This window comes from Salvelinus fontinalis, chromosome 24, assembly GCF_029448725.1.
Source record: "Salvelinus fontinalis isolate EN_2023a chromosome 24, ASM2944872v1, whole genome shotgun sequence".
In the NCBI taxonomy this organism is placed as follows: domain Eukaryota; kingdom Metazoa; phylum Chordata; class Actinopteri; order Salmoniformes; family Salmonidae; genus Salvelinus; species Salvelinus fontinalis.
The window spans coordinates 34,868,783-34,886,999 of record NC_074688.1 but is presented as its reverse complement, the minus strand read 5'-3'; the positions used below and the strand labels follow the sequence as shown (position 1 = coordinate 34,886,999).

General features: G+C 43.3%; 1 protein-coding gene across 2 annotated transcripts in view; it reads right to left on the bottom strand.

Annotated features, from left to right (window-relative positions):
* LOC129822350 (phosphatidylinositol 4,5-bisphosphate 3-kinase catalytic subunit beta isoform-like) overlaps window positions 1–18,217 on the bottom strand; it is a 110,608-nt gene that overhangs the window by 45,136 nt on the left and 47,255 nt on the right. For both annotated transcript variants that reach the window (XM_055880569.1, XM_055880570.1), the window contains exons 3-4: window positions 4,553–4,739; window positions 1,388–1,616 (exon numbers count right to left, since the gene is read on the bottom strand). In XM_055880569.1, the coding sequence (XP_055736544.1) occupies window positions 1,388–1,616; window positions 4,553–4,705 (382 nt within the window). In that variant the 5' untranslated portion in view covers window positions 4,706–4,739. The remainder of the gene's footprint in view (window positions 1–1,387; window positions 1,617–4,552; window positions 4,740–18,217) is intronic.

The following is an 18,217-nucleotide window of genomic DNA, read 5'->3' as shown; positions in this document are numbered from 1 at the left end:
TCTTCATAAACACTCCATGACAACTTTATAAACATTGCATAACGACTTCGCAGGTGATATTAAGTGTGCCCTAATAAGGCCACAAGAGGTTATACAACATTTTGCACTAAAGATGAATTCGCCGATCATGTTCCGTTTGTGAACACCTGTGAGCAGTCATAAGAAGCCACACGCAAAAGCACTAAAGCACGTGAAAAACAAGAGTATAACCTCTGCATGAGTGGGTCTAACAGCACTGCATTAAAATGCATTACCATTCATGTTTAATGCACTACATCTGTGACTGACATTTGATACCTAGCGTGGTAACAAGTAGCAATGCATGTTTATGAGGGATTACAAATGACAATCCAATCTCAACAGTGTTGACCTCTAACCTACTGTTTTCATTGAAATACAACTGTCACTGGGTATAAAATCTAGATCCTAAATTCATTACACTGTATCTATCAGTTGAACAGAGCTCAGTATTTTGGACCAGTAGAACGCTTTGGATGATGAAAACAACATGTTGACATTTAAAACTATCAAACATTAATATGACCCTCAGCTCTCAGATTGTGTGAGTGCGTGTGTCTGCTTCTTTGTGTGTGTGTGTGTGTATGCTTTTCAGTGTATGTGTGCTTTCAGTGTGTGTGTGGCCAGCCAGTGCCTGAGGGATGTTTTGAGTACCGCTTACTGACAAAAGCCTTTTACAGATCACATCTGACAAAAGTGGAGCCAAGAGGGAGCATATCAATATGGGATGAGTCTCCTTCCATTAGACTGACTGACTCCCTCTCTGAACAGGTCTGATTGGCCTGCAGCCTGGAGGACCTCCATAGAGCCCCACCATCTCTGTCCTCACACACCCTCAGACTAACAAGACCCTGTGTGTGTGTGTGTACACTTATAGCTATGTGTATATGTGGATGAGATAAAGAATGTAAGGGAGACTTTGTGTGTGTGTATGTAGGCATGTGCGCATATTTAGGTTTGTGTGTCAATAGACTGACCTTTCCACCCTACCATTACAGTGGTGGTCTGGCTTGCCGCCTCCACTCAGCACAGCGCCTTATCACCATCACAGATAATACTGAGTGACGGATGATAAAAACAGACATCAGGAGCCTGTCTAGTTTAAGCGGATTGTTTTCCATCCTACGGGCCTGACTTCAGCAGATACTGGGATGATGACATGAGACTTCTGAAGACAAGACTCAGATCTGACAGCCAAGGCAAAGAGGATATCAATATATTGGAGAAAGAGATGAAATGGTGCTGGTGTGTCTGAAGAGTATGTGTGTGTGTTTGAGTGATCACTGTCCAGGAGCATCTCCACTCTGTTCAAATCACAGGTCAAACATCAGTGTAAGGGGTCTGCTGGTACTGTGTGCGCTCGCGTCACCTTTTCCGATGAGCACACCGATCTTGGAGTCGAGCAAGCGTTCCGCGCGGCCACAGTTGCGTGTGACCAGTTTGAGCATGGGACAGAAGGGCCTAACATCACAGAGGCGTCTGGTCTCATCCTCCAGCTCCTCGTGCACCGCTGCCTGGTTCACACACTCAAACATGTGGCCCTCCATCTCCCCCAGAGACGGGAACAGGGGATATGACTGGGCTTGCTTCCATAGGAGCTATGAGGAGAAGAGGGGGATACCACAGTTATTACAGAAACTATGGCAAGACAAGTTAACACGATCTACCTGTATGATCAGAGGCTACACAGACACAGGCTCAGCCTCTACAATACATGATCTACAACAACAAGTGGAACCTAAACGATTAGCCATGACTCACATCACAATAATCCAGATTCTAAAGCCAACAGTAGTTCTACGAATCATCATGACTGAAATGTTAACCAATGGATGAACAACAACCATATGATGTCATATGATGACAGGGGAACAAACATGATGACACAGGTCCTGAATAGACCAATTAGGACATTAATCATGTCCCATGGCACAGTCACAGGGTGTGTGTGTGTGTGTGTGTGTGTGTGTGTGTGTGTGTGTGTGTGTGTGTGTGTGTGTGTGTGTGTGTGTGTGTGTGTGTGAGGCTGAAGGGCACGAAGAAGACAAACATGGGAACAGAGTAGAAGACAAGGAGTCATGTCACCTCTTCCCTTCAGACAAACAGTCTTGTGTCATAACCACCTTAGTGACCATAAAATCAGACCAAGTCCCCTCAAAGTATAGACCTTTAGAGGGTAAAACAAAATACTCCAGCACTTCAACTTTTACTGCATCAGATGCCGTCATTGTAAATAAGAACGTGTTCTTAACAGACTTGCCTAGTTAAATAAAGGTAAAAAAACAATGATTGGATTACAGTTTACTACTTGGCTGTACCATGTTCACATGACAAATAATTGCTTTTACTTAACAAATGTGTTGTTATTATCCGTGTGTGACATCTAATTATCTGTCACATTTCCCCACCATGCTATTTGTCGCCATCCAGAGACAATATTACTACTACTGTTATGATCTAAAATAAAAGCAAGCACCTTGAAGTAACAGGATAACAGCCTCACTTAAGAGACATTTTATTGAACTTTACCATATCCTTCAAGATTCTCTTGATTATTTTCTTACATTCAGTAAGTTGTTTTATTTCATGCAAGTTGGATAGACTTGCAAGGTCACCATTAAAAAAGAAATCCTAAACCAACATTTATTGAGTACACGTCACAACAGTTCCGGTGCTGTTGGCTAGCCGAGGAAGAATATCAGACCACATTTTAATAGAAGTGAAAGACGAGGTATTCTAATGGAGATGGAGGAGTTGTGTGTCATTGCACCCCTGATAAATGTCATGCCCACGTTACATCTAAGCAGGGGAGACATCTTTATTCTCCACCCTGCCACTGTGTTGTCTACAAATCAGTATCTGAGGTTTAACGTTGTTAGCTGGCTGGCAAGCCTTCCGTCCGGGGACTACTCTCCTCCGAAACATCTTTAGTTGGGGAAATAAATCAATCTGCTGCTGGTCTACCTGAGCCTCTCTCCCTTGCTCCCTCTCCCCTGCTCCCTCTCCCCTGCTCCCTCTCCCCTGCTCCCTCTCCCCTGCTCCCTCTCCCCTGCTCCCTCTCCCCTGCTCCCTCTCCCCTGCTCCCTCTCCCCTGCTCCCTCTCATTCTCCCCTGCTCCCTCTCATTCTCCCCTGCTCCCTCTCATTCTCCCCTGCTCCCTCTCATTCTCCCCTGCTCCCTCTCATTCTCCCTCATTCTGCCGTCACACAAAGATACCTTTTAATTTCTCTGAGCTTTCCTCCATATCTCCTCTTCACTGGCTCCAGGGAATAGATTTCCACTGAACAAGCCCTCACTAACCCTCCCTGAACCTAATCCACCAACAGGTAGCCAGACTGTAGCTTAACGGCTAGCCTACCTACCAGGACCGAACTGATAAGACTGCATAACTATCTGCACAACGGCTTGCACAACTGGAAAACAGATCACAAGTCATTGAGTCTGTTAGGTCTGTTTTGTAAACATGAAAAGCAGAGAGACAAACAAGCACTTCTGTGAATTGGAGTGTTAGGTTACTCCTCATTAGGAACACTGGAGCCAGCGGTGATTCAGAGAAAGAGACATTACACACTGTTGTTCAAGAGCTATTCAACAAAGCCTGTCTGAGGAAAATATGATGTGTCTATCTGGATGGGTGTGTGTGTGTGTGTGTCAGAAATAGTGTCTCAGAATGGAAGAAAACATTACATGAGGAAAACACCAGCAGGGAGAGAGAGTCACAGGGAGAGGGATCTCACCACAGGGTCAAATACAAAAATGACCATCCTCCAAGGTATTTAGACTTTAAAAAGTCAAAACTAAAAATCCTTAAAACATTCATAGTGACTGAAGTATGACACCTTCCATGATGGTAAAGACTACAGTGTATTGTTACATTCCTGACCTTTGGTCTACATCTCACCCCACCTCTACCCACTATCAGGGTCACGCATGATGTCATAGGATATTTGCATGCAGTTAAGAGTGCAGCTCAGAGACAAACAAACAGCCACCAGCTGTGTCATAACACCCATTAGACAGCGTCTGTCTGGACTGGAGAGGAGACAACAGTCTACAGCAGCCTACAGCTTCTTCTAGTTGTTATGATGGCCTTTTACAATGGCTCAGAACTTCAGCCAGGCAGCACCCAGTCATTCATCAAAACAATCCTAACCAATCTGCGTAATGTTAAACTAATAAATTGTAAAGGAATGTGTTCCTTGTGGGTTGATTCTAACTGAAGAGATAAAACAGCCTGTAAGGTTGAAGGTGTTGTAGTGCTGGACAGGCAATGTGGACAGAAATCCATAGCATTATAATGGTACTGAATCCTCATGATAACAATAAGAAGAAATAAAACCATTGAGATGCGCAGTAGACCTATTACAGGCCTCTAGGCTATACTTTCCAATGCTGTTCTAAGATTGCAACTGCACTGTATCAACTGCTGTCTGAAATGATTAACATTAGGCTGTAGGCAAGCCTGTAAATTACAGAATACCCAGCAAAATATCATATAATTAAACTTCACACACACAGTCCCCCTCTCTCCTACCAGTTTGATGTGTTGTATGGTGGCCTCTCTGGGGACGTCCATCTGGATGTAGATGCCGGTGGGTAACAGGAAGTCCACAGTGACCAGGTCCTCTCCAGACAGCTGGGAGTGGGCCGCCCACAAGTCCAGGTCGTCTGTCATGGCGGGAGGCATCGCAGGGACCAACACCCAGCTCAACCATAAGGACCTGGGAGGAGGAAAGAGGACCGTTAGGGAGAGTAACCATGAACTGCTGAAGAACCACAACCACATGCAGAGAGTATAGAACTGTGACCGTGAATGGCTGAACCTCACAGAGTTCTTCCAATTCCTACTATCCTATTGAAATGCAGACATAGTTTGATACTCTTTACTGAAGACTGAAAGTTGGGTGGTGTCAGGCTGAGGAGACTGTAATGCTCCATCTTTACCCCCAGGGGGAGCCCTGTATAACACAGGCTGGCCATGGTTGGGTGAGCGCCAGCCCTCAGAGGAATGCCCACTAAGCAAACACAGGAACAAAAGGTCACCAACCCTTCCCCTCAACCCTGACAACCTGCTCTGGTTCCCCCCCTCGCTTGGCCGTGAGGCTGTTGCCAAGGCAATTATCAAGAGAGTTGAGTAAACGGAGTTGAGGTAAATTTAGCTGACATTTTTCAAATCATCCAATGAGTGTGCGATGACCGTAGTTAGTGTTGGACTGGAGTTGACAGGTTTTCAAAATTTCCTTCAAATTTTCTTTTTACGGGTTTAGGAGGTGGTTCAAGTACACACACACACACACACTAGAGTAAGTGCTTGAGCAGCTTTGGTAAAGAACCACATGCTGCCCAGTTTCCATTCTGGCTCAGTGTTTCACCACAATAGACCATCCACACTCACAGTTGCCTTTCTGTAATGAACTATTCCTGAAGAGCTTGTCTTTAAGTGCTCCAGCAGGAGACAGTTCAATCTCCATTTTGGCTCAATATCACCAGGCCATTAAATCCAGCAGCAGCCCCATTGTCTCTAATGGTGTTAAGTGCTTGCGTCCATTTTGGCTCTGCAGCAAGTACAGTATCGTGGCCCATTTGGAGCCACTATCTTGGCCACTTAACATGATCAGCTATGCAGATACAACTGCTCTGACTGCCATTCAACACTCCGAACTAGAACATTCTCTCTTAAAAGGAACTGTACAATTACTCCCCCACCAAGACGGGGGTAAGTAAACACACTGAACACACACACTCTGACCCATTGGTGAGTGGCACTAGTGCTGGGATGATAAAGCTAAAATTATTGACACCGACCATATTGATCACTTATCATCTCAGGCATTTTTTGCGTATATCGTTAATTACAATAAGTAGCCTATACTAGACAAATGTCAATGAAATAAGTTTGCTAATGCGACAATTGATGGCTACAACCATCAAACTAGTCGTAGTTTACAGTGCGTCCGGAAAGTATTCAGAAAACTTCACTTTTTCCACATTTTGTTACATTATGGATGAAATTAAAAATCCTCTTCAAATCAACACACAATAACCGAGCGAAAACAGGGTTTTAGAAACTTTCGCAAATTCAAGCCATGAAGTTGAAGAAATTGTCCGTAGAGCTCTGAGACAGTAACACACTACACCGCCAGGGACTCAAATCCTGCAGTGCCAGATTTGTCCCCCTGCTAAAGCCAGTACATGTCCAGGCCCGTCTGAAGTTTGCTAGAGAGCATTTGGATGATCCAGAAGAAGATTGGGGGAATGTCATATGGTCAGATGAAACCAAAATATAACTTTTTGGTAAAAACTCAACTCGTCGTGTTTGGAGGACAAAGAATGCTGAGTTGCATCCAAAGAACACCATACCTACTGTGAAGCATGGGGGTGGAAACATCATGCTCTGGGGCTGTTTTTCTGCAAAGGGACCAGGACGACTGATCCGTGTAAAGGAAAGAATGAATGGGGCCATGTATCGTGAGATTGAGTGAAAACCTTCTTCCATCAGCAAGGGCAGTGAAGATGAAACGTGGCTGGGTCTTTCAGCATGACAATGATCCCAAACACACCGCCCGGGCAACGAAGGAGTGGCTTCGTAAGAAGCATTTCAAGGTCCTGGAGTGGCCTAGCCAGTCTCCAGATCTCAACCCCATAGAAAATCTTTGGAGGGAGTTGAAAGTCCGTGTTGCCCAGCAACAGCCCCAAAACATCACTGCTCTAGAGGAGATCTGCATGGAGGAATGGGCCAAAATACCAGCAACAGTGTGTGAAAACCTTGTGAAGACTTACAGAAAACGTTTGACCTCTGTCATTGTCAACAAAGGGTATATAACAAAGTATTGAGATAAACTTTTGTTATTGACCAAAAACTTATTTTCTACCATAATTTGCAAATAAATTCATTAAAAATCCTACAATGTGATTTTCTGGATTTTTTCCCCTCATTTGTCTGTCATTGTTGAAGTGTACCTATGATGAAAATTACAGGCCTCTCTCATCTTTTTAAGTGGGAGAACTTGCACAATTGGTGGCTGACTAAATACTTTTTTGCCCCACTGTATATATATATATATATGGTGGAGATATTTGTTTTTGTAAAGAAAAAATTGCATACACCTTAACCAAATACACTTAAACTCAGGTTCTCAATTTCTGACATGTAATCCTAGTAAAAATTCAGTTTTAGGCCAGTTAGGATAACCACTTTATTTTAAGAATGTGAAATGTCAGAATAATAGTAGAGAGAATTATTTATTTCAGCTTTTATGTCTTTCATCACATTCCCAGTGGGTCAGAAGCTTACATACACTCAATTAGTATTTGGTAGCATTGCCATTAATTGCCTTTAAACTGGGTCAAATGTTTCGGGTAGCCTTCCACAAGCTTCCCACAATAAGTTGGGTGAATTTTGGCTCCTTCCTCCTGACAGAGCTGGTGTAACTGAGTCAGGTTTGTAGGCGTCCTTGCCCGCACACACTTTTTCAGTTCTGCCCACAAATGTTCTATAGGATTGAGGTCAGGGCGTTGTGAGGGCCACTCCAATACCTTGACTTTGTTGTCCTTAAGCCATTTTGCCACAACTTTGGAAGTATGTTTGGGGTCATTGTCCATTTGGAAGACCCATTTGCGACCAAGCTTTAACTTCCTGACTGATGTCTTGAGTAGTTTCTTCAATATATCCACATAATTTCCCTTCTCATGATGCCATCTATTTTCTGAAGTGCACCAGTCCCTCCTGCAGCAAGGCACCCCCACAGCATGATGTTGCCACCCCTGTGCTTCACGGTTGGGATGGTGTTGACGATGGTCATTATGGCCAAACAGTTCTATATTTGTTTCATCAGACCAGAGGACATTTATCCAAAAAGTACAATCTTTGTCCTCGGGTGCAGTTGCAAACCGTAGTCTGGCTTTTTTAATGGCGGTTTGGTCCACTGAGCGGACTTTCAGGTTATGTCGATATAGGACTCGTTTTACTGTGGATATAAATACTTTTGTACCTGAATCCTCCAGCATCTTCACAAGGTCCTTTGCTGTTGTTCTGGGATTGATTTGCACTTTTCGCACCAAAGTACATTCATCTCTAGGAGACAGAACACGTCTCCTTCCTGAGCGGTATGATGGTGGTCCCATGGTGCGTGGTCCCATGGTGTTTATACTTGCGCACTATTGTTTGTACAGCTGAACGTGGTACATTCAGGCGCTTGGAAATTGCTCCTAAGGATGAACCAGACTTGTGGAGGTCTACAATTTTTTTCCTGAGGTCTTGGTTGATTTCTTTTAATTTTCCCATGATGTCAAGCAAAGAGGCACTGAGTTTGAAGGTTGGCTTTGAAATATATCCACAGGTACACCTCCAAATGACTCAAATGATGTCAATTAGCCTATCAGAAGTTTCTAAGACCATGACATAATTTCCCAAGCTGTTTAAAGGCACAGTCAGTTTAGTGTATGTAAACTTCTGACCCGCTGGAATTAATCTGTTTGTAAAGAAGTGAAAAGATCTGTGTGAAATAATCTGTCTGTAAACAATTGTTGGAAAAATTACTTGTGTCATGCACAAAGTAGATGTTCTACCCGACTTGCCAAAACTATAGTTTGTTAACTTCTTCTTAATAGGGGGCGCCATTTCCACTTTGGGAAAAAATAGTGCCCAAATTAAACGGCCTCATACTCTGTTCTAGATCATATGATATGCATATTATTATTAATATTGGATAGAAAACACTCTGAAGTTTCTAAAACTGTTTGAATTATATCTATGAGTAAAACAGAACTCATTTGGCAGGCAAACTTCCAAACAGGAAGTGAAAATTCTGAAATGCGTCTCTGTGAAGGGCTGCTCCTATTCAATTGCCTTGTATTTATGGATATGTATGCACTTCATACGCCTTCCACTAGATGTAAACAGGCAGTAGAATGTTGAATGAGGTGTCTGGCCTGATGTGGGACCGAATGAGAGCTTTTGGAGTGACAGGTCAGCCATATTGGCAGTATTTTGCTGCGCACCTGGGAGCACCATATCATTTTCTGCAATGCGTTAGGTAGACACGAAGAAATGCTCCTTCTGGGACGTTATTGGATACATATGAGAAAAACATCCTAAAGATGGATTTTCAACTGAGTTTGACCAGTTTATTCGACTTTTATTATGACTTTTGGAATTTTTCGTTCCATGCGCCAAACATTCATGGACACGTGAGCACCATTATGCTAGCCAAAGTTGCTAATTCGACAGAAGAAATGGACATTCTAAAACAAAATAACGATTTATTGTGGAACTATGACTCCTGGCACTGCATTCTGATGAAAGTTCATCAAAGGTAAGAGAATATTTATGATGTTATTTCGTATTTTTGTTGAATATGTTTACTCCAACATGGCGGAGAATGGCTGAGCGCTGTCTCAGATTATTGTATGCTGTGCTTTTTATTAAAGTTCTTTTAAAAATCTAACACAGCGGTTGCATTAAGAACCAGTGTATCTTTAATTATATATCCAACATGTATTTTTCAGCAAAGTTTATGATGAGTTTTTCTGTTAGATTACGTGACTCTCCAAAATTTCTACGGACAATTTGGAGCATTTTTGCGCCATGTTCACAATGTAAAACCAGGATTTGTAGCTATAAATATGCACATTTTCGAACAAAACATAAATGTATTGTATAACATGATGTTATAAGACTGTCATCTGATGAAGTTGTTCAAAGGTTAGTGATTATTTTTATCTCTATTTGTGGGTTTTGTGAAAGCTATCTTTGCGGTGAAAAAATGGCGTTGTGTTTTGGGCTATTGTGGTGAGCTAACATAAATGTTGTGTTTTCGCTGTAAAACTTTTTTTTTTTTTTTTTTTTTTTTTAAATCGGACATGTTGGCTGGATTCACAAGATGTTTATCTTTCATTTGCTGTATTGGACTTGTGATTTCATGAAATTATATTATATGATATTCCCTGTGGTGCTAGGCTAGGCTATGCTAGTCAGCGTTTCTGATGAGGAGGATCCCGGATCCGGGAGGGTGGGTCGGTAGAGGTTTTAACAAGAAATTTGTGGAGTGGTTGAAAAACGAGTTTGAAGGACTCCAAACTTCGGACTTCAACTGTATATGCAAATTTCACATTGACATTCAATGTAGGATTTGCGCATAAGGTCGAGATACCCTTATATAGCTGATGAGAAGATTTCCCCTGGGCTAGTGCGCTCATGTATGTGTAAGACATACAGGTGTGATTTCATCATGACAGTGTAAAGGGTATAGGAGAATGTATAGGGTGTCTGATAGCAGAGGAGTCACTGTAGAACTACGACAGCCTAGTCAATTTAATGACACACATATTCCACTGTCACACTTAATGAAATTATTCCACCATGTGTTTGGAAAGAAAGAACTGTTGTCATGGTAACACCCCATTGTTCTATTGAAAAGGTCTCCCCTAAAGACTGACGAATACATTATGATTAGGTTTATTAACAAGTATGTCCTTATGTTTTGTAAACGGTCGCGGTCTCTCTCGCGTACTCTAGTCTACAATGGGGCAGTGTGTGCGAGGAGGGGGGAGATATGAGGTCATGGTCAGTGATTAAAGACCCTGTGACACTTCTAAAAATACTACAATGAGTTCACAAAAGAGGAAGACCCCCCACCCCCGCTCCACTATAAATACAGTACCGGTGTGAATGAGGTCACATTCTCTCTCTCTCTCACACACACAATCTATACTAGGGCATCCCGAGTCAGCTTTTCCACTAGCTCTCTAGCTGAGTGGCTGTTGTTCAGGGGGGAATGGGGGCTTGGGGACTGTACTGACCACATCCAGTCATATTCATCCACATGGTGTCAAGTCACACCCCTTCCCTCTCTGAACATGTTAACTCCCCTTGTGAGTGGGGGGAAATTGAGTGTGTGTGTGTGGTCAGTAGAGGGGGGGTAGAGGGGGGGTGTGAGTGAGATTAGTCAGTAGGGCGTGAGTTGTGGAAGTGTTGTGGTACACAGTGGTAGCACTTCTAGGTGAACAGAACACATTTTGATGTAGAACTAGTGGTCCACAGTTACCCTGATGTTTAGTCTCAGTGTGAGGCCTGACATAACAGGCGAGTTAGGAGTGTGTGTGTGAGGTGTGTGTATGAGGGTTATGAAGGGTGTGTGTGTGAGAAACAGTCACACCCTCACTGCTGCTTAAACATGACAGAAATCACTAGACACTCCTACTTGTGGATTTAGAGAGTGGCTGTGGGCTTGAGACAGGATATGATAGAAAAAACTGAAGAGGACAAATACCCTTTACTGTAGTGAGGTCTACTGTAGCAACATCATAGTTGTGGTCTGGTCTGTACAGTCCAACAACAATCAACTGGACATAGTAGGCATACTATAGAGGACAGGGTAATGAGGCTGTATACTGTATATGGTGGAGATAACATATTGTGTGTGAAAGGCTTTTATTCAACACACCAACACTGTGGTTTTCCTGTCTGTGGTAAACATCAGTGTCATATCTTGCATTGGGCCATTTGGTGGGAATAGTGGCCGAGGATATTGGATTAGCGCTCAAACTACAACCCCCCCTATACCTTTATCTCTCTGGTCTGTCCCTCTCCTCCCTCTCCCTCCCTCTACCGTATATCAGTGGGTACTGATGTGGCCAAGAGATTTTATTTCAATTTTTTCTCCATAATTTCATGGTATCCAATTGGTAGTTACAGTCTTGTCTCATCGCTGCAACTCCCGTACGGACTCGGGAGAGGCGAAGGTCGAGAGCCGCGTGTCCTCCGAAACGCAACCCAGCCAAGCCACACTGCCCGCTTAACCCGTAAACCAGCCGCACCAATGTGTCGGGAAGACACACCGTACACCTGCCGACCATGTTAGCGTGCATTGCGCCTGCCCGCCACAGGAGTCGCTAGTGCGCGATGGGACAATGACATCCCTGCCGGACAGACCCTCTAACCCGGACGATGCTGGGCCAATTGTGCACCGTCCCATTGGTCTCCCGATAGCGGCAGAGCCTGGACTCGAACCAGGATCTCTAGTGGCACAGCTAGCATTGCGATGTAGTGCCTTAGACTACTGCGCCACTAAGGAGGCCCGGCCAAGAGTTACAGCAAGGCAGACATCACCAATCATTGTAACATAAAACCCAACTTTTGTGAAAACCTAAATCATCCATAGTGACGTCATAAAGGTTTATTGCGACATCACAGAGCATCCATGTCGCTCCATAATGCATCCATTATGATGTCATAAAAGCCTGTTCTCATCCCCCCCTCCCTCGTCACTTATCGCCCTGTGGGTGGCGAGAGGGAGGGAGGAAATGTCAACAGATTTATTTCCTGCTCAGCACAGCCCACTCGGAGTGCACCACTGCTTAATCCTCAAGATAATATAATGGCAGCGATGGCTGCAGGTTGGCTGTGTGTGTATAAATAGTACTATTGAGATTGGGGATGGAGATGCAGATTCTTACTGGATGCATGTACGTTTGGAAGGGGTACGGGAGTAGAGGGAAGGGGAACGGGAGTAGAGGGAAGGGGTACGGGAGTAGAGGGAAGGGGAACGGGAGTAGAGGGAAGGGGTACGGGAGTAGAGGGAAGGGGAACGGGAGTAGAGGGAAGGGGAAAGGATAAATGTTTGGAAGGAGCAGCATAGCCCAAAGTCAGATGCCACATGTTCATACCACTGTGTTAATGAGGGTTAGGCTCAACACATTACTAAGCACTGTACACACCTGGATACTGAGCATGCCTCAACCACACATCTCCAAAACTGTTCTGACACTGACAGTTGTGTGAGGCAGAGTCATTAGGCAGGGAGTTTAGTGGTGGAGCATTCCAGTGTGTCATATCCTCTCTGAGACACAAGTCTGTTACATACCACAACCACCCCCCCCCCCCTCCTGGGCATTTGAACACACACACACACGTCCACCGACGGCAAGAACACACAGATACAGTAGTGATACACTATATTCAGATACTGTACACTATTTTCTCTCACACACACACACGGTTCTTAATCATGTTGTTTTCATTGGAATCCACTCAGTGTGCAGCGTGGCTGCACTTGACTTGAACGTGAGGCCTCTGGGAGAACATTTGGGTGGAGGCAGAGAACTCACTCCTGCCAAACATAATGGAGAGGGAGAGAGAGTGAGTAATGATAAAGAGATGGGGAAAGAAAGAGAGGGAGAGAATGAGGAGAGGAAACAGCGAGTAAGAAGATTGAGAGATGGCAAGACATGTATGATGTTAATATTTATCTGTCTCTGCAGTGTTAAATGGGTTCAACTGGATGCCCCACCCTGGATGCCCCACTTCTGTGTCTGTGCCATAATTCTGACCTTGTGAGCCCAATTCTAATCCCGCAGATTAAAAGGGTCTTTTAACATGGCAAATATAGTGTAGAGTATAACACAGGAACACAGTGCGTATTGAACCCTGGCAGGATGACACCGGGGCTGCTGGAAGTCACCTTGGATTATCAACACATGCGTTACAAAAAGGCCATTGGTGTTAAAAATAAGCTAAACCTACATTACAAATCATAGGAGCTATAATGAGAAAAGCTAATGTTATGTTAATTAACAAATTCTTACTCAAATGACAGTGTAAACACAAATAAATATTCATACTGTTGTACATAAGTCTCCCACATTATAAAGAAAGTGCCTAATTGTCCTTTTATCCACTGCACTTTGTGTTTATGCACACATATGTATCGATGATGTAATGCATTATAGATGATGCCTGTACCATGTTTGACTATGATTTTGTTTGGTATCTCAAAACCCAGTGGTCCACAATGTGGTTTAAAACAACAAAAAATCTCAAACTCTACACATGTTATGGGACTGAGAGAAGAAAAATTAATTATTAGTTATTATTAGTTTTAAATATAATTGAATGTAATTCTACACATTTTGACATGGCTTCTGCCGTGTTCTTATGCTGAGTGACTCAAATGACAAAATCAAATGGGAGCCCCATGCCATAACATTTTGGGAATTTTAGATTCCCCCTAACTGTACATTTTTATTTTGGTGATTGTTAGATTTCAATTACCTTATTTAAAAATATATAGCTCTATCTTTTCGACATACTTTATATATGGTTTAATCCGTTTCAGTTTACACTGAAAACATTTTTACCATGACTAAAAAGACCCCCCCCCCCCCCCCCCCCCCAAAAAAATTCTAAAATAAATCGATATACAGTACCAGTCAAAAGTTTGGAGACCTACTCCTTTAATGGTTTCTCTTTCTTTGTACATTGTATAATAATAGTGAAGACATCAAAACTATGAAAAAACACATTGAATCATGACGTAACCAAAAAAGTGTTAAACAAATCAAAATATATTTTATATCTGAGAATCTTCAAAGTAGCCAGCCTTGCCTTCATGACAGCTTTGCACACGCTTGGCAATTATGTAGTGACATGGAATGCATTTCAATTAACATCTGTGCCTTGTTAAAAGTTAATTTGTGGAATTGTTTTCCTTCTTAATACTTGAACCAATCAGTTGTGTTGTGACAAGGTGTGGGGCGGGGGTATACAGAAGATAGCCCTATTTGGTAAAAGACCAAGTCCATATAATGGCAAGAACAGCTCAAATAAGCAAAGAGACACAACAGTCCATCTTTACTTTAAGAAATGATGGTCAGTCAACCCGGAAAACTTTTAAAGTTTCTTCAAGTGCAGTAGCAAAAACCATCAAGCGCTATGATGAAACTAGCTCTCATGAGGCATGCCACAGGAAAGGAAGACCCAGAGTTACCTCTGCTGGAGAGGGTACATTCATCAGAGTTAACTGCACCTCAGAAATTGAGGCCTATTTCAAGGCCTACCTTCAAACTCAGTGCCTCTTTGCTTGACATCATGGAAAATTCAAAAGAAAATCAGCCAAGACCTCCACAAGTCTGGTTCATTATTGGGAGCAGTTTCCAAACGCCTGAAGGTACGTTCATCTGTACAAACAATAGTACGCAAGTATAAACACAATGGGACCATGCAGACGTCATACTGCTCAGGAAGGAGACGCGTTCTGTCTCCTAGAGATGAACGTACTTTGGTGCGAAAAGTGCAAATCAATCCTTAGACCAACAGCAAAGGACCTTGTGAAGATGCTGGAGGAAACAGGTACAAAAGTATCTATATCCACAGTAAAACGAGTCCTCTATTGACATAGCCTGAAAGGCCGCTCAGCAAGGAAGAAGCCTCTGCTCCAAAACCGCCATAAAAAAGCCAGACTACGCTTTGCAACTGCACATGGGGACAAAGCTCATACTTTTTGGAGAAATGTCCTCTGGTCTGATGAAACAAAAATAGAACTGTTTGGCCATAATGACCATCGTTATGTTTAGACAAAAAAGGTGGAGGCTTGCAAGCCGAAGAACACTATCCTAAACGTGAAGCACGGGAGTGGTAGCATCATGTTGTGGGGGTACTTTGCTGCAAGAGGGACTGGTGCACTTCACAAAATAGATGGCATCATGAGAAGGGAAATTATGTGGATATATTGAAGCAACATCTCAAGACATCAGTCAGGAAGTTAAAGCTTGGTTGCAAATGGGTCTTCCAAATGGACAATGACCCCAAGCATACTTCCAAAGTTGTGGAAAACAAAGTCAAGGTATTGGAGTGGCCATCACAAAGCCCTGAACTCAATCCTATAGAAAATGGGTGGGCAGAACTGAAAAAGCGTGTGCGAGCAAGGAGGCCTACAAACCTGACTCAGTTACACCAGCTCTGTCAGGAGGAAGGGGCCAAAATTCACCCAAATTATTGTAGGAAGCTTGTGGAAGGCTACCCGAAACATTTGACCCAAGTTAAACAATTTAAAGCCAATGCTACCAAATACTAATTGAGTGTGTAAACTTCTGACCCACTGGGAATGTGATGAAATAAATAAAAGCTGAAATAAATCACTCTACTATTATTCTGTCGTTTCACATTCTTAAAATAAAGTGGTGATCCTAACTGAACTAAGACAGGGAATTTTTACTTGGATTAAATGTCAGGAATTGTGAAAAACCGAGTTTAAATGTATTTGGCTAAGGTGTATGTAAACTTCCGACTTCAACTGTATATTTATTTTTCAATCATATTTTTGGGAGTGGCGGCAATGATTTGTTGCCCACCGCTGCTGAATGTATATAGGGGAAACACTGCACACTTACAGGAAAACTCACAATAACAAGCAGCTGTTCTAACAAGGAGCTCTCCATTACAGAGAGTTTTAGACTCTTCACACCTCCCTCAGGGAATGAGAGAAGGGAGGGAGAAAGAGGAGGAAAGGGCAAAAGAGGACTGTAGAGTAATAGAATATCATTTTATTAAGCAATATTATTTCAGGATTTAAGTTGCAACAGGAAATCAGAGATAGAGGGAAGAGGAGAGAAAGTTGTTTATGGATGGAGGGAGATAAGAGAGGAGGCTTAAATGTGGATAGATGGTACATGCAATGGAGGGAGAGAGAAAGGAGAATGAGAGAGAGAGAACAGAGAGAGGGGAAGCGAGATGGGAGGCTGAGTTACAATGCTTGCCTGTGGCGGGTGGGCTGGCCTGGGCCAGGTCTCTACAATAGTCCTCTGTACCCGCTCATCTCAACCATCTGTGTGTGTGTGTGTGTGTGTGTGTGTGTGTCTTTCAGAGTGTCAGTGAAGGCAGTCCCGTGCCCGACTCCACATAAACACTGGCCTTGTGTCAGCCTTGCCCCCACCCCTCACCTCCGTCAACTCGTCAGACCCGTTGCATTCCCCATGCAGGAAAAACAGTTGGGCCACAAAAGCCCAACAGGCCATTACGACCCAGCAAAACAGTTGGGCCACAGAGGTCACATGGAACTGGGGACCACACTGGACTAGTGTGATGTGTATACAGTACGTGGTCTATTTTGGCATGGCGCTGTCAAACTCTTCTCCAGCTGCCACACAAACACTCACACCCAAGTATATGCATTTATATAGCAAACCCAGGATACCCATACTGCATGTAGTCCAGCCCAACAGACATAACCACAGGGGTCAAACTAAAGTCACACACCAACACACCCTGGTTTAGATAACAAATGAGGAGAATCATGGTATTCTAGTCTCTAGAAAGAATCTCACTGCTCTACTAATTTAACACATATAGATCCTCCAACTGACCCGCCTACTACACTCACATGTCAAAGGAGAGAGAACGAGGTCTATGTAAACTCTTCATTTTATCATAGTCAAAGATCATTATTCAAAGCATCCTCCCACACACTCACTCCAGGGAAAAACCACATATGCAAAGTAGTCATGCCCCATCAGATTCTGTGAAACAGGGCTTGTAAACAAAGTGAGATAAAATAACATCTCAGCTCAGACACCACGTTCCCATCTCTCTTTTCTCTCCATCTCACTGACGCCCTCTCTCTCTTCCTCAAACTGGAGCCACAACTCCTGAATATTAAGTGATGGTGATTTTAAGCCACGCCCCATTCCCTCACTGTCAAATGAGGGTCAAGCAGATGCGCACTGACAGGATGTGGCCGCTATGTCCCTTCCTGTTTTAACCCTCGACGCCATGACGACGCAACCACAACGAAACCGATTCAGCTCTGTCCTCTGACACAATCAGCTCATTTAACAAAAACAAACATTGAGGAAGTACCCCTCTATGAGCAAATGTGATGACCAAAGAGGACATCTGATAAGTGTGTGAGCTATGAGGAGGCAGGGTGAGAGTTCAAAGTTCCTCAATAGTCTAAAGGTATCCTCTCCTCCTCTTAATCATATTCACTCATCTGACAAACAGGGTAGCTGAGAGAAATATTACAGATGCCTAAAGGTGATTAAGCCCCTATGTACAAACGTTAGCCTATATGTCCATGCCATTTTACCAGGAGAAACAGACAGAGGCTGATACCTATTTCTATATGAGAATAGTAGGCTGAGGCAGAAACAGATAGAGGCTGATACCTATTTCTATACGAGAATAGTAGGCTGAGGCAGAAACAGATAGAGGCTGATACCTATTTCTATATGAGAATAGTAGGCTGAGGCAGAAACAGATAGAGGCTGATACCTATTTCTATACGAGAATAGTAGGCTGAGGCAGAAACAGATAGAGGCTGATACCTATTTCTATATGAGAATAGTAGGCTGAGGCAGAAACAGATAGAGGCTGATACCTATTTCTATATGAGAATAGTAGGCTGAGGCAGAAACAGATAGAGGC